Here is a 16,178-nt window from a genome sequence, read left to right as displayed (position 1 = left end):
TAAAATTATGAATGTAATGGTCCCTGAGGTCCGAAAGTTGGCGACCCCTAGCCTAAATTGTCTAAGAATTGTATCGCTTACTGAAACATCTTTCTTTAATTCTGAAGATCAACTATATATTTAACACTGGTTTCTCAATTGGTCAGCATCAAACTCTGAGGGGACTTGACATTAAAAACCTCATGGAGCAGCATTTTTGTATCTATTACATTTTTGTTTCTTGTGGTCATGTGAATTGTATCCACATTTTTCATTTGCTACAGCTTTTCCATCTGTGTGTGTGCACATGCATGTGTATAATGGGGGTAGCCTTGTAGGCATTATTTTTTTTTTCCTAGTCCTATGTTGTTTTAATCTTCATTGCAGCCATTCATAATCAAAGCCATGCATTGTTTTCATAGTCAGTAATTAAATTATTAATATAAAATGTAAGGATAAGACATACAATGTCAGCTGATGGTAACAAAAAGATAAAAGTCAAGCAAAAAGCAGTACATGTTTTCCTCCACTTGAAACAAGAGCAGAAATCCTTCATATTTTCTGAGAAAAAACTTCCACGCAAAGACAACGTTAAAAATTGTTTTTAGCGGTCAAGCCAAACATCTGGCTACACTATCCATAATACAGACATTAAGTTAACTCCCACATTCTCACCATAACATTTTTATCTTCAAATATTTGCTTCCTTTTTTACACACTAAAGAAGTTTTGAAATTCTCTGATTTGACTTCAGATATCTCCCCCTCCTCCCCCCTCTCACTCTGTTTTCTAAGTTGTATCATGAAGCTAGTGTCTTCTTGTGCATTTGGAGACAAAAGATATGCTTCATATGCAAGTAAGAAGCCTTACTACTACTGCAGAAACTAAACTATAATGCTGTAAGTTAATCAGAACTGAGATTGATGAATTAAAGCCTTTTTGTATTTAATTATCAGTGTTGTTTTGTGGCAGAAAGTCCAACAGCATGTATACACATCAGCCACAATATATCAAGATTCTGTTGAGTTTAACTTGCAGTTAAGTAACTTTTCTAAGCAAGGTATATGTACTGTTCCCAAGAATGGTTTTATTCCACCCAGTGATGAGGAAATAATGGAGCTAAATCCATGTTACCAGAGGACTTTTGACGCACTATAATTTTCACTTTCTGTTTTTCCTCTAAATCTGTTCTTCTGGAGGACTTCATAAGGTTTGGAGACTATAAGCATATATTATAAATGTAATATGTGTTGTGTTGGCCAGAAAAATGTTTCTCTCAGCTCTGTGTTATCCAAGTGTTAAATACATTCAGGTTATTTGTTTTTGAAAACAGCTATATGAGACAGAAAACAAGCATAAGGCTCTGGAGAAAGAATTTCAGCAATATAAGGAACAACAGAGTAACCGACCGGAAATCCGACTGCAATCAGAAATAGGCATTCTAACTTTAGAGAAGGTACAGCTATCAACTTCTAATCCCACCTCCTTTTCAATTGTATTCATTCTAAAGCACATCATGCATTAACTGCATTGTAACTCACTTAAGAAAATCAGCAAATCAATTTTACATTTGACGGCAGCCAAAATGTGGACAAAGCAAAGTAATACTTACTGTACAGAGAAACTGCCAGTGATAGTATCCTTCTGTAAGCTGTGATTTATTTATTAATTTATTGGTGTATTTTTCAAATTATTTTATTACTGATAACTACAAAATCATGATTCATTCTATGTCAAAGCTTTGTTTTGATGACTTAGGACATTAGTTTTCTAACTTATTAACCTAATATTAGGGTCTATAAGCTACGAATAGTATAATTCAGTTTTTCATAGCTAAAGCAGAAGTATGTTTAAGAATGGACTATTTTAGAAGTTCAAATGTCAGTATTACTATAAGAAAGAAATCAAAGGGAGTACCACTTTCTGTTAATTTTGAAGGCAGGTAGTCATTTATTACAGAAATGTAATCTTTCATATTGAGGATTTAACCTTACAGTCTGAACAAATGGAAAACAAACATTAACTGCAATTCACTGATAATACATAGAAAGACATTTCGTACTCAATTAAGCTAAAAAATGAATAGCTGGTGTGTATTTTACAAAAATAAATGTTATCTAACCCCTTTGAAATATTTAAAAACTGTTTATATGAACTGTCTTGGAATGCAAATCAATCTAGTTTTGCTTTGTTTGACAATAAAAATAAGGTTCTTGCTTAAACAAGAATATTATTTTATGTCACAATATTTATATCAAGTTGCATAACAGTTTAATGGTGCATATTGTGCTAAGCAGCTTTTGGAATCCAAATTCTGCGTATCTGATTGTGTAAAGATTATTTCAGGTTTTTTTTTACTGTACTGTATATTAATAAAATTATTTTTTACTAGGGGGATCTTGAAAGAAAGTTGGAATCGGCTACTAAAGCAAAGCTACATTACAAGCAACAATGGGCACGAGCTTTGAAGGAACTAGCAAGACTAAAACAGGTGTGTAATAAAAGTAAAGTAAATAAATGCACAAGGGATTTCTCCATAAGGGAGGTAGGGATTGCTGGATAAATCTAATAATTGATTTAGTCAAGCATCCATGATTATTCTTTTCATCAGCTTTTAATTTTCACATGCTATGGAATGAAAAGTTTTATTAGATTGTACTTCACTCTACTTTTCTGAAATTGCACATTTGATTATACTCCTATACTCCTATACTTCAAATGTATCCATTTCCTTCTAATTTCTGTTGTAGAGAAATTATAAGTGGTAGGATGTAAAATGTGGTGTCTAAAGAAAAGATGGCTTGCCATCTTTGAATTTGTGACAAGAAATTTATCCTTTCAGAGGATAAATTTCAGATATCTTTCAGAGATCCTGAAGCATTGGGGAACTGCCAGAGGACTGGAAAAGAGCTGATGTGGTTCCTATCTTCAAAAAAGGGAAACAAAATACACCCAGGAAACTACAGACCTATCAGCCTGACCTCAATACCAGGGAAGATTCTGGAAAAGATAATCAAGCAATGAATTAGCTATCACTTAGAAGTAAACAAAGTGCCAAAAGTCAACATGAGTTTGTCAAAAACAGATCATGCCAGACTAATCTTATTGCATTCTTTGACAAAGTGACAAAATTAGTGGACCAGAGGAATGCCGTTGATATAATTATCTTGGACTTCAGTAAAGCATTTAATAAAGTAGATCATAACCTACTACTAGATAAAGTAGAAAAATGTGGGTTAGACAGCATCACCACCAGATGGATTTATAACTAGCTGACCAACCGCACTCAACATGTAGTCTTCAATGGAACTGCATCTACATGGAGGGAAGTATGCAGTGGAGTACCCCAAGGCTCTGTTTTAGGCCCAGTACTCTTCAAAATCTTCATCAATGATTTGGATGAGGAGATAAATGGGGAACTCATCAAATTTGCAGATGATACCAAGCTGGCAGGAATAGCCAACACTCCAGAAGATAGGCTTAAGATACAGAAGGATCTTGACAAATTTGAACATTGGGCACTATCTAACAAAATGAAATTCAATGGTGAAAAAAGTAAGGTTCTACATTTAGGCAAGAAAAACAAAATGCACAGGTACAGTATATGGTACCTTGCTCAATAGTAGTAACTGTGAGAGGGATCTTGGAATCCTGGTGGACAACCATTTAAATATGAGCCAGCAATGTGCAGCAGCTGCCAAAAAGTCAACACAATTCTAGGCTGCATAAACAGGGATAGAATCAAGATCAACGTGAAGTGTTAATACCACTTTATAATGTCTTGGTAAGGCCACACTTGGAATACTGCATCCAGTTTTGGTTACCACGGTGTAAAAAAAGATGTGGAGACTCTAGAAATAGTTCAGAGAAGAGCAACAGGGATGATTAGGTGACTGGAGGCTAAAACATATGAAGAACAGTTGCAGAAACTGGGTATGTCTAGTTTAATGAAAAGAAGGACTAGGGAGACATGATAGCAGTGTTCTGATATCTCAGGGGCTGCCACAAAGAAGAGGGAGTCAAACTATTCTCCAAGGCACCTGAGTGTAGAACAAGAAGCAATGGGTAGAAACTAATCAAGGAGAGAAGCAACTTAGAACTGAGGAGAAATTTCCTGACAGAACAATTAATCAGTGAAACAACTTGCCAACAAAAGTTGTGAATGAAGTTAAGATGATGTTGGATAACAATTTGTCTGAAGTGGTATAGGGTTTCCTGCCTAGGCAGTGGGTTGGACTAGAAGACCTCCAAGATCCCTTCCAACTCTGCCATTCTAAATTTTCTAAATTCTAAATTTTTCTAAATTTTCTAATTTTTTTTCTAAATTTTCTATTCTTTTTTCTATCCAAGAATAGATATAGTTGTGCCTTTCAAAACATAAAATTCTAAACTTTAAAGAAAAAATATAGACAGTAGTCTTGATAACATAACAGTAGCAAGAACATGCTTTCCTTTATATTGGTGGAACCAAAGCTACAATCCACAAAATTACTTTATTGAACAACCTATTGGAGGTACTAGCAAAATAATGTTTAAAGTGTTACAATAGATTTCATGGTTGGAGAGAAGAGCAGTGCCTACTGACATCCTGTCTGTGCCAAAACTCAATATAGAATGGTGTATTTTTATGAGGCAAACTGTAATCTGGAATATTGTGTCACTATTGAGTTTTTTTGGTTAAAATTCATATTAAACTCAATTGATATTTCCAGGACTGTGAAATATGGAAATTGAAATTCAAAACATTTGAAGAATCTTATGTTATTAATCTGTCTTAAAATGGTAATTTGATAATGTAATTCTGATGTGCAAGTAGATTTGTTACCTGCAATTTCATTTATTGCATTTATTGCAGACTTAAACAAATCAGACTTTGTTATCTGTGGTAAATGTATTTACCATTTTGGATGTCATTTTATAGCAAAATAGTGAACTGAATTTTGCATATACAGTAGTATTTCAGTACTAATTATTAATTGATTCCGGGAGGCATACTGAGTACCAAAAACAATGAATATCAAACAAATTTTCCCATAAGAAATAATGTAATGAGTCACAAGGCAGCTGAAACCAACAACTTGTTGCTTATGCATTGAGTACCAAATAAATAATGAGTACCGGGACAAAATGTTCATGTCAAAATACATTGAGTATCAAATTCAATGAATTTCAAAGTAGTTGAGCATCAGCTACCACTGTATATAAAGTATATTATTAACTATATTTTATTTATGGTCTTGCCATTCATGGTTGTTTGGCTGGACTAGAACTGCAAATAATGAAGGCCGCTTGTTAAAAATATTGCAACACTAATTGTCATTGGGTGTGTTTTTGAAGTACAATCTGGACACAGTACTTACATATGTAAACTACTGCATTTTAGAAAATGAAGCTTTCAGCTACTGTCTTTCTTAATTATTTGAAGCATTATAGTACACAGAGATCAAATGAAGTACTGCATGTTTGTTAGTGTTTTCTCTGCAATAATGTGTACGGATAATTAAGGTTTTTTTTTAACTGCAGAGCAGATTTTCTGGTTCCAGTAAGCTTGTTAGCTTTATTTCGGCCATCAGTTCCTGAAAATTGCATTGTATGGGCTGTTATACTTAAAGTTTATTTTTTCTGGATCTAGTAGTATGCCTAATACTAAGACTCCCAACCCCAGCCCCGCAAACCGGTACCGATCCATAGCCTGTTAGGAACCGGGCCATGGAAGCAGCGAGTGAATGAAGCAAAGCTTCATCTGCACATGTGCAGGATGCAGGTTGTGTGCAAAACCATGCCCCTTCCCTTCCCCATCCGTGGAAGACATTTTTTCTTCCATAACTAAACCTTCGTGCCAGAAAAGCTGGAGGCCACTGCCTAGCACAATTATAGTTAACCTATTTGATGTAATTTTAACATACAACGGAAAGTATAAATTATATAAATATTTGTACGCTTAACCAATTAAAATAAGTTTTTTAAAAAATTTCTGAGCATACCTTTTTCTTTTCTTTTGAGTTTAGGCTAAAGTTAAGCTTAAAGATTCTTCTATTATTGAAATTCAAATTTTGTGGATCTTAAGGAATATTAAGCCTGCTTAAAGTTTTGTTATTTGTGTCTGTGTGTTAGTGTTTAATTTGGGTTAATATCATTAATTTCACATTGATTCCCATGAATAGCCAGCAATTTTTGCCAAAAATGTGTCACTCCAGAACTCTCTGGAGATCTGCATAAAACATTTGTATAGTAAGAATTAGACACAGAAAACAGTATCTTGGATTGTTAATAAATATTAATGATAAAACCTAGCTGACAAAATTTTGGAAAGGGGATGAAATGCTTTGTGGCTACTGCCAAAGAACTGTTTAGAAAGATTTCTAATAATAAATGAAAGGCATAATAAAGATATGAGTTACAGGATATCATGTAAAATATGCAAGTATTTTGCATAATACTCTTCTATATAATTACTAGCTTCTACTCTCAATTTTCTATGCTGAGGGCAATAACAGTCCTTTCTACTTGGAGTTATTAAAATATAAATATAAAAATTAAAATTTACATATTTACACTGCAGAAATATGTAACATAATGCTAGTGTTAATTTAGGCAGAATTACAGCAATTAGTTTTAAAAGTAGGTGTCAATTAAATAACTATAGTCATCTGTAATACTGAGACAAGATTTTAAACCTTGATTTACCGAATAAGCCAAAAACAAACAACATTATGTAGGAGTCAGAGATAACTGATGTACAGGTAAGTCTGCATTTTCTGGCAGGAAAACTTAGATCCCTACTATAGGAGGAGAGCCATGTAAATTTATAGCATCTTTTCCAACTAACGAATGTTATTAAAATGCGTAAGCTTTTGAGAGTTACAACTTATTGAAATGGATCTGATGAAATGACCTGAAACTCATGAAAGTTTATGTCTTAATTTTTTTAAAAAGTTGAAAATGGAGGCACTAGGCTCCTGATAGATTGCTACAGAATTGAAGCTATTGTATCCTTAGGGATGGGAATGACATCACAGAATGCATACAGAATACTTCCAATATTTGTTTTCTCAAATTGAAGCCTTCTAGATGCATTGTGGTGGCAACTCTTAGAATTCTCAACCAACATTAGGCAAGAGAAGTTGGAAAAAGCCTAGATGTTCATGAAATTGCTCTCACAAATTGTCATGGCTTACATGATTTGAGAATGGGGATTGGAATTTGTATAGGCTCATGCAGAGTTTTTAAGGATATGGAATACGATGGGTCTTGAGGTTCTGATCTAGGGCTTGCCATTTCCTGGTGTATCCTGGCTTGATCCTTGTAATTGTAATAGCGTATTAATAAAATATAGTGGATAACTGACATGGTTCTTATTTAACAACTACGGCCTGCCCTGCACCAACGTTGGGCAAAATTATAAGATAATAAATCAACAGTAGTTGGCCAGCAGAGTAAGGCTGGAGAATACAAAAACATATTGCAGAAAAGTTGGTATTTAAGACAATTGTGCCAGATACATTCTGGAGAAAATGGCAACCATTCCCTTTCAAAATTTATATGTTCACACTGCTTAATACTGAGGCAAGGTGATTAGATTTACATTTTGAATCTGTACTCTTTATAGCAGTTGCAGAAATTACTATTTTTCATTATATGATGTTCCTGTTTGTCTAGTGCAAGTGAACTCATGACTAAAAAGGGGGACTTCCACTTGGGACATAAAAAGAAATCCTCAGATAATCAAAGCGTGTATGTCAATACGTAAAATTAAATTTATTGCAGAATGTACATAATCAAAATATAATGGATTCTCATATGCATATTAATATTCCAGTTTGAGTTTTTGTCAAGAAAGTTACTTTTGTTAATATAAGAAACCTTAAAATTAGAAAACTTACAGCATATGGCTTTTGAAGTTATAGCTAGAAAGAATGTTGCAATCCAGCTTGGTGATTACAGAAGGATCTGTCTGGATTTTGAATGTTTCTGTAAAAACTCAAAAGTATGTACATTTGAGATAAGTGGTTATTAAAGAGTTTAAGTCTTACCATTTTTGTACTATATGGGGGATTTGTCTGCAGCACAAGCAGCACATTTGTTTTAAACAAACACAGACTTTATTGGCTGACACTGTCTCTATCTTGTCCAGCCTCCTGCTTATCCTCTCAAAGTAATTAATGTGATTAATTTACAAGTAATTTAGCCAAGAAGAGGATGTAAATCTTTCCTTAAAAAAACAGTTAGAAGTCCAACTCTTAGTTAAAAACTGTGTCTTGAAACCATCCAGACCCTCCTACTAACTTGTCAGCTTTAGGTTATTTTCAGAAAACTTGAGTTGAGTTGCTGCGACTTATTTGTACAGGTTTTTTTCCCACAGATTTTCTTTTTTGGTATGTGCAAATGGGAGACAGAATAGTCACTGCTATTTAGCCATTGTTTAGTCTAGTGTATGTATGTTTACATCTTCCCTCTGGATTTATAAGCTGCTATGAAAAAATAAAGATTGTTCTCAATTGATTATAGAATTTTTTAACTAGGGCACCTGGTAGCGTGCAAGGATGTTTCTAGAACTGTTTTTTTTAACATTAGTAATTTTATTATATGTTTAATTTGTTGTTGTTGACATAGAGTCTAGAGGTCCAAATGAGACAGATGAGACAACATAAAATATCTTACTTTGTAATTTTGTAAATTTACTGCTAGTTAAATAGAGAAAACATTAGAAATATAACAGAAGTATAACTAAAAATATTATTCTGCTTCTTTCTATAGAAATAAAGAACCAGTGTCTAGTTAGTGTACTGCATACTTGCCTTCAGATTTTATTTTATTCTAACACAGTAGGCTAGAATATATAGGAAATAATGGAGAGAGAGAGAGAGAGAGAGAGAGAGAGAGAGAGAGAGAGAGAGAGAGAGAGAGAGAGAGAGAGAGACTGTGTTGTTTAGATATTCAAATGAAAATTCATCTGATTACAAAACTTCCTTTTTCTGTTCAATCCTTTTGCAACTGACATGTGCCATTATTGAGAGTTTCTTCTGTAATATTTTCTATCAGGTGATGCAAGTTGCTGGAATGAGAAGTGTTTAAATATGTGTAACACCGTGCTTCTGCAACCAAAGAATTTATCTGGTGTTTCTGGTGTTACTACATGTTGATAATGCCACTCAACAGTCTTGAATCAACAATTATTTCCATTCTTCAAGTTCCATTCTTCTTCATGTAATGAAAATGGAAATAATTTCTTAGTCTTTTAAGAATTACAGAAGAATCATGGATTATAGCTCTGCGGGGCAATAAAGATACTTCTGGAAAGCTGCTAGATCAGATTTGATAGCTTTTAATGTTTGCGGACAGCTCTAAAACATTGAAACAGCAAGTTTTGGGAAATTAGCATAGTCAGTAACTATTTTCTATCAATATGTGATAAATAAATAAATTTTTAAAAATACACATATTCATTATTTTTTATCCTGCTTTTATTATTTTTACAATAACTCAAGGCAGTAAACATACGCAATACTTCTTCTTCCTGTTATTTTCTTCACAACAATTATGTGAGGTGGGTTGTTTGAGAGAGACTGATTAACTCAAAGTCACTCAGCTGGTTTTCTTAAGATGAGACTAGAACTCACAGTCTCCTGATTTTGAGCTTGCTGCCTTAACCACTAAAGCAAACTGGCTCTCCTGAGATCACTGAAATGGCTTTCCAGAAGTCATTAGTTTGAACACTAATGTGTGTATAATAAATACACTGCACACATAAGAGTGTACTCAAAATTTGCAATATTCCAATTGGGCACCATGCTAGCATAGGGGACAGTGGCAACTTGACACAAGAGTCTTCCTTTTTTCCTTAGGATCTCAAAAATAGATGAAGTGGTAATCCATATCTGACATTCCCTCTACATAAAATTGGCCCAAAGAGCAACGTTTTTAGAAAAATTCAAATAGGAAATACTTTAATATTTATACTCCCATTTGCAAACAATGGGAAGAGATTTTTAAAAAAAATCATTGCTCCGATTGCCTGGACCAAGAAACTGAACCCAGCATGGCTTCACTTCAAAAAAACCTTGAACAGCTTAACAGAAAAATAAACTTAATTGGCTATTAGTTTGAGGTTTATTCCTAACGCACAGTGGGCATTTTTGATATTTGGAAGCCTCCTTGCCAGATTAACAGACAAAGCAACATTACTTTATAGTATACTGTGCAGTTTGAAAGTTGAATATCATAAGGGCACATGTTTGCATTTGACAATGGAAACAAAATCCTAGCATACATAAAATGACAACAATATTATGTAATAACCCATGAAGTCTTAATTTCCCCATACAAGAACTTTAAAAGCAGCAATAAAATATATGCACCCAGAAATGCTGTAGTAGCTGCTCAATGTTTCCTAATGAACTTTTTGCTTAACTCACATTCCCTTGAGCAGTCTGCCTCAACTAATATTGGATGGTGCACATTCTAAATCTCTATGACTTAATTTTTTAAACAGCTAGTTGCAAGATATCAAAACAATTGAAATGGCAACAAACTAGCCTGCTTTTGTCCCAAGAGAGAAGACAGGGACATGATGTTTTGTCCAAGTTTGAAATAAAATAGGCTTTCTATACTTTGTACATATGCTTTGCACATCCTTGCCATAAATATGTGGAAAAAAAATAAACCATATGTGCTTTCGCAGTTAGATTGTTAAGACCTTCATTATTGTATAACCTTATTGTGAAAATGTATACGTTATTGTTTACAGCAAATTTGAAGTGGAGTTCAAGTGACTTTGAATTGTTGTCCATATAATTAGGACACTTGGCTAGCGTGGCTGCAAGCCTCTAAGAATACCTGGAAGGGAAACAAAAGTTGTACCGTATGCAGAGGCAGCCTGGAATCACAGTTTGGTTGGTGCAGTTTTCAGTGATTTAAATAGTAATTGAAACAAACTTCGGGTGTTTGTTTTCTGTAGTACATTGTGTGAAACAAAGGTATCCGGAAAAAATTCTCTGCTGTAATGGCTCTCATTTCAGTACCAAACATGGATAAAAATCTTTTCAACCAAAAATCTTTCTTACAGACAGTTCATTCTTTTTATAAACCTCTACTCTAATCATCATAAATCATCTACTTCAGACATAGTCTGGGAAGTTTAGAATGATTTGGATCCTACAGTCCTATCAGACATGTAGAACTCTAAAGTTGAAAGCTGGCTAATTACTTTTGCTGTTTTAACAAGAATATAGCATGTGCCTAATATCATGTATCACATGCTTTCTAAGAAAATTATTTTAGTCCTTATAAGGGCTTACAGGGCAGACAATTTGTATTTGGCTTATTCAAGCTTTGAGCAGACATAATATCTCAGATTCAAAAAAACAAAATTTTTGTTTGGATTATTGAAAGAAAGAAGACCAGCAACACATGTTTTTAATCCAAAACCAGATACTTTTGCAATGGTTTCAGCAATGCAAAACTATTCAGCACTAAATCCTATTGAGTTCAATGGAATTTGCTCTTATTAATGTATCCATAAATTTGTAGCCAAAGTGTGTGTATTGTGTATCAGGCAACACATGACCTGTTGTATCATTTCAGAGACATTTCCTTACCAGATTCCCCAGTGCCTTCAACAGTGAGAGGGTTTCTAATGTACTTGAAAAGTTCTTAAAAATTCAGAGGAATGTATCTACCTTGAAAGTTGAATACTTACACCATCTTCAAACATCAGAATTGGCCATTGAAATGTTTTATGACACTTTACCTTATGTCATAAAATGCTTTATAATAATTTTATATTGTGATTTCTAAAAAATGAAAGTTGCCATATGTGAATTCCACAGGAGTCATGGGCCCTAGATTTTGGACACACTGTAAGATAGCTCATTTCAAGGTATCTTGGTAGAAAATATTTTGCCGTATGATGCATGAGTTAAAAGTTTGCAGACATGAGAATTTTAGTAGAGTATCAACAATTTAATAAAACTTTTTTTCCAATACAATTAGTCCTTATGTAGCAACTGTAATTGGAAACAGCAATTTGGTCATTGAATAATGCTTGTCATTAAGTGAAACTACAACTACTAGTGGGTAGCCCTACAAATTAATTAAATTGTCATGTATACCTTTTAATAAATGATTAAAAGGAAGAAATGTACAATTACATGGATTTTAAGTCTCTTTCTATGGTATCCCTATTTCTGTATGTAACTCATATAAATGGTTTCAACTCTTTAAAAACAAATGTAGATCGTAGCTTTTATTATGCTTTCAAAGCATTTCCTTATTTCCTATCTCACTTGCAATGCACAAACCAAATCCATAGTTCCTGATTAAATAATATAAGCTGTCAAATACGGTGGAAATATTTCTGTAAAATTAAATGTAGTTGGCTTTTCCTTAGCGTGAGCAAGAGAATGCTATGGCCCGTCTTAAAAAGCAGCAGCAAGAACTTGAACACATGAGACTTCGGTACCTTGCAGCAGAAGAGAAAGAATTAGGGAAGACACAACGGCAAGAGCTAGAGGATATCAGAAACGAACTGAACAGGTATTGTACCATTTGCTGGATTTTTACTTCTGCTGCTGAATAGGTGAAGGTTCAGCTAAGTCAAATTTAATTGGCTGTCAGTCCTGTAAAAGAACACAGCTTTTTGTCCCTTAGGTAATATTTGCCCATTTATAAAATGTAGCAACCTTGTTTTATAGGAAATCTATGCCAAAGGCCACCAGACCTAGTTTTTTATCTTGACTGTAGCAAATAATACAGCAAGATTTTTTTTTACCTCTGTTCTAAGCAAACCTTTTTGCTAGATAAAAAGACATATTAATAGTTCTCACATGTCTCGTGAGCATAACACTTGCTATTTTAAATGGCTATTTCCAGTACTTTTAAACTATATATTTTTGAATGTTTTCAAACTCTTTAATTCTTAATCAAGATCACTCAAATTTGTACTCTTGAGAAAAGCACTTGTGTCTTCCAGCAGAGGGGTTATGCAATAAAATTTGCATTGAGACTCTTCTAATTAGATAATAGTGTCTGTTTCTTTTCACTTTGACTAATTTCAATAGAAAGCTGGCTTTGAAAAGCAAAAGAGCAGGATGTAGAGTACAACTCAGTGTAATTTTTCCTCTTAGATTGAAACAAGAAGAAGACAAGAAAAAGTCACAAGATGGCCAAGAGTTGTTGGGAGTCCAATTGCAAAATGCTCACACTGGGAAAGAAGACGAGGCTTTAGATGACTACCTTGCACGTCTAATAGAGGAGAGAGATACCTTGTTGAGAACAGGTGTTTATAATCATGAAGATCACATCGTAAGTGAGCTTGATCGTCAAATCAGTGAAGTGCTTATAAAAAGAAATAGAAGCAAGTAGCAGGACTCAGAGAATTGGTCATATATATATGTGTGTGTGTGTGCGCATTTTTTACTTCCAAGATTCAAGTTTCAGCAAATGGTAGATTGAATCAGATTTTGAAGGATTTGTGTATATACTCTTCTGTCTCCCAAGACTTACTGCTGTATTAAAACATCACTACACTACTTTTAAGAAATGAGAAGAAGCACTGACTACTTCAATTATTTTATTATTTTTTAACCTATTTATTTATGTCAATTGGTCAGTATTGCAAAAGCTTTTATTTACACAGTGGAAATATTTCTTGTCAGAATTTTTTGCTTGCTTATTTTATTACATGCCTGCTTTTTTAATACATTTATACGTAATATTTATAATAAAATTCCACTTCAATAAAACTGCATTTAGGAAAATGTCCTACAGTAATTTGTAGTAACTTTTAAGCAAAATTGAGATTACATCGCACCTTGACATTTAATACTTTTCTTCATACCACAGATTTTGCTTTAAACAAACTACTATACTTATTCAGATGATTGGTTGTTTAACAATAGGTTGTATGAATAAGCCCTTATTTAGATTGAAAAGCACAATTCTTACTGACAAGTAGCTGGATCTTAACCAAGTTATGTTGATCTCAGTTTTCTGTATTAATCACAATTCAGTTAAGATCCATCAAGCAATGGCACCTGGTTTATCTGGTCCATATTTGTACTGAAGTAAATGGTGGAAGAGTATTTGGAAAATTTGGTAGCAGATGGCCAAATTTGTAAGTCCATTTCTCTGATCTGTAAAAGGAGATGGGTTACTTAATATTACATCGTTTATAAACACTGCATATCAAATAGTTGTCAGGATAGATTAATGTTTTCCTTACACCAATATTATTTTCATCCATATATTAAAATTTATATACGGAATTAAGTGTAGGGTTATCTGTATATCTGGAAGCTACTGCCTATATCAGTTGTCCAATCTAAACAAGCGTGCAGTTGTTTGGATATTACTATGTATACATCTCATTACACAGTGATTTTACATGTGTAGGATTATTCAAGACAGATTTTGTGATATAAATAATCCAACATAGCAAACTATGGCTCCATGCTTAAAATTGGAGATGAACCGGAGATGAACGAGGACGGCCCTTCCTCTTCCCTCCTCAAAATTTAAAAGAAAAAAGAAAAAAAAGAAAAAAATGGAAAATAAAATGGTTAATTCAACAGTGTAATTATCCATATAGTGGATTTAATTATTTAATTAAATTTAATGATTAAATATCCATCTCTTTAAAGGATATTTTAAAAGATGTTGGTAATTTAGGCTATAGAAAAATGTATCTCCTATGTGATATGTAATATACACATACATACATACGCTAATCCTAAATTTTACTTTATCGTGCTTGCCATCTTTTATTTATATTTTATTGATATTTCTGCTTGATTGTTGTGCGATGCCCAGAGTAATTGTAAGTTGGGCAACATACAAATTTAATAATAATATATTCACCACCAGGTAAAAAGTAACAATGGAGGAAAGTTTCAACACAGAATTGATTTTGGACTCAAAATCATATCATGCCATTTGTTTCTGCCTGAGTTAGCCATATCAACTTTGGTAATGCATAATTCTCAGCAATATGTTCAGTGCTTGTTATGGATGGAGTGTCAAATGTGCATGTGAAGTATGGGATTGTTTTATTCTGTGGTTTGGATGGGAATCTACATCTTAATTCTTTCCTAGATACTAGTCTGAATGTTGCCTGACCTCACCATTTCTTTGTGCATACAAGTGAAAACATTCACAAGGCATTTTTCCTCTCACTAATTAATAAGAAACTTGGTTTATCTTTTATTTTACATCCATAGTTTAAAATAACTGAGACTGCAGCGTAGTCTTAATCAGGATGGTGCCAGAAGTGATAGAATTCTGAACGTGATGATGGGCAGAAAGAAAATGGGAAAATATCACCTTAACGCTGAGCAGTGTGTCTTCAATAATAGACCCCTTTCTTTTTCCAGTTTCTTATCTAATGAGGAATTCAAAATAATTTAAAGATTTGTAACTTTAAATGTTGTAATATAAACATTGGGTTTTTTTCTGATGACAAATTATTTTTTTTTGTAAACTTAAAATATTTTATATTCAATATTGAATATATGAAAGTAATGTGAAAGTTTACTTAAAAATTGGTCTTAAAATGGGATTTTTTAAGTTAAAAAAAATCATCTACTACATGCTGGTGATGAAAGGAACTCAATTTTTTCCGCATTTTGAGACAAAATAGATTTGTATTTTCCACACATATTCTGTTAGAATATTTTCATTACACTTCAAATCTCGCTTCTACACTGAAAACCATATATTTTACGTTATTTGTGGCTTTGTTTATGTTAAGGATTTTAAAAGGTATTTAAAACTATATTTACATTGTAAATCTAGTCACACTGTAATTCATTTTAAGTAACCACATTTGTGCTGATTATTCTTTTGAAGGACTGAAAGGGGAAAAAATTATTCAGTTAATTTTCATTAACTGCCATTTGCATTTAAAGATTTTGTAATGTTGAACAGTTTACTGCTATATGTGATATATTTGCAATAAATCACTTTCATAATTATTATCCTAGAATTTAAATAATGCAACAGTGAGCAATTATAATTTGTAAATAATTTAATTTATTGCATTGCTAACATGTCATAAAAGAAAATGCCAATAAACCTGAAATATTCTTTTATGTTTCGTGCAGTTACATTGTATAGGTCTAAAATGTAAATCAAATATTGAGTTTGCAACTAACTCTCAAACACTAGAGGGGGCCTTAACATTAAATAAAGGCCATTTTTTCAAT

The 16,178-nt window shown here is 33.1% G+C and overlaps 1 protein-coding gene across 1 annotated transcript in view; it reads left to right on the top strand.

The window, feature by feature from the left end:
• Nucleotides 1-16,059, top strand: part of CEP120 (centrosomal protein 120) — a 41,101-nt gene extending 25,042 nt beyond the window's left edge. Inside the window, exons 17-20 of the mRNA XM_081942724.1 lie at nt 1,313-1,435; nt 2,372-2,470; nt 12,368-12,513; nt 13,104-16,059. Of these exons, the coding sequence (XP_081798850.1) occupies nt 1,313-1,435; nt 2,372-2,470; nt 12,368-12,513; nt 13,104-13,341 (606 nt within the window). The 3' untranslated portion in view covers nt 13,342-16,059. The remainder of the gene's footprint in view (nt 1-1,312; nt 1,436-2,371; nt 2,471-12,367; nt 12,514-13,103) is intronic.
• Nucleotides 16,060-16,178: the final 119 nt, after the last annotated feature.

The sequence above is a fragment of the Natrix helvetica genome (assembly GCF_964273705.1).
Source record: "Natrix helvetica genome assembly, chromosome: 2".
NCBI lineage: Eukaryota > Metazoa > Chordata > Lepidosauria > Squamata > Natricidae > Natrix > Natrix helvetica.
The sequence above is the reverse complement of the archived record's forward strand: the minus strand, read 5'-3'. Positions and strand labels throughout refer to the sequence as shown.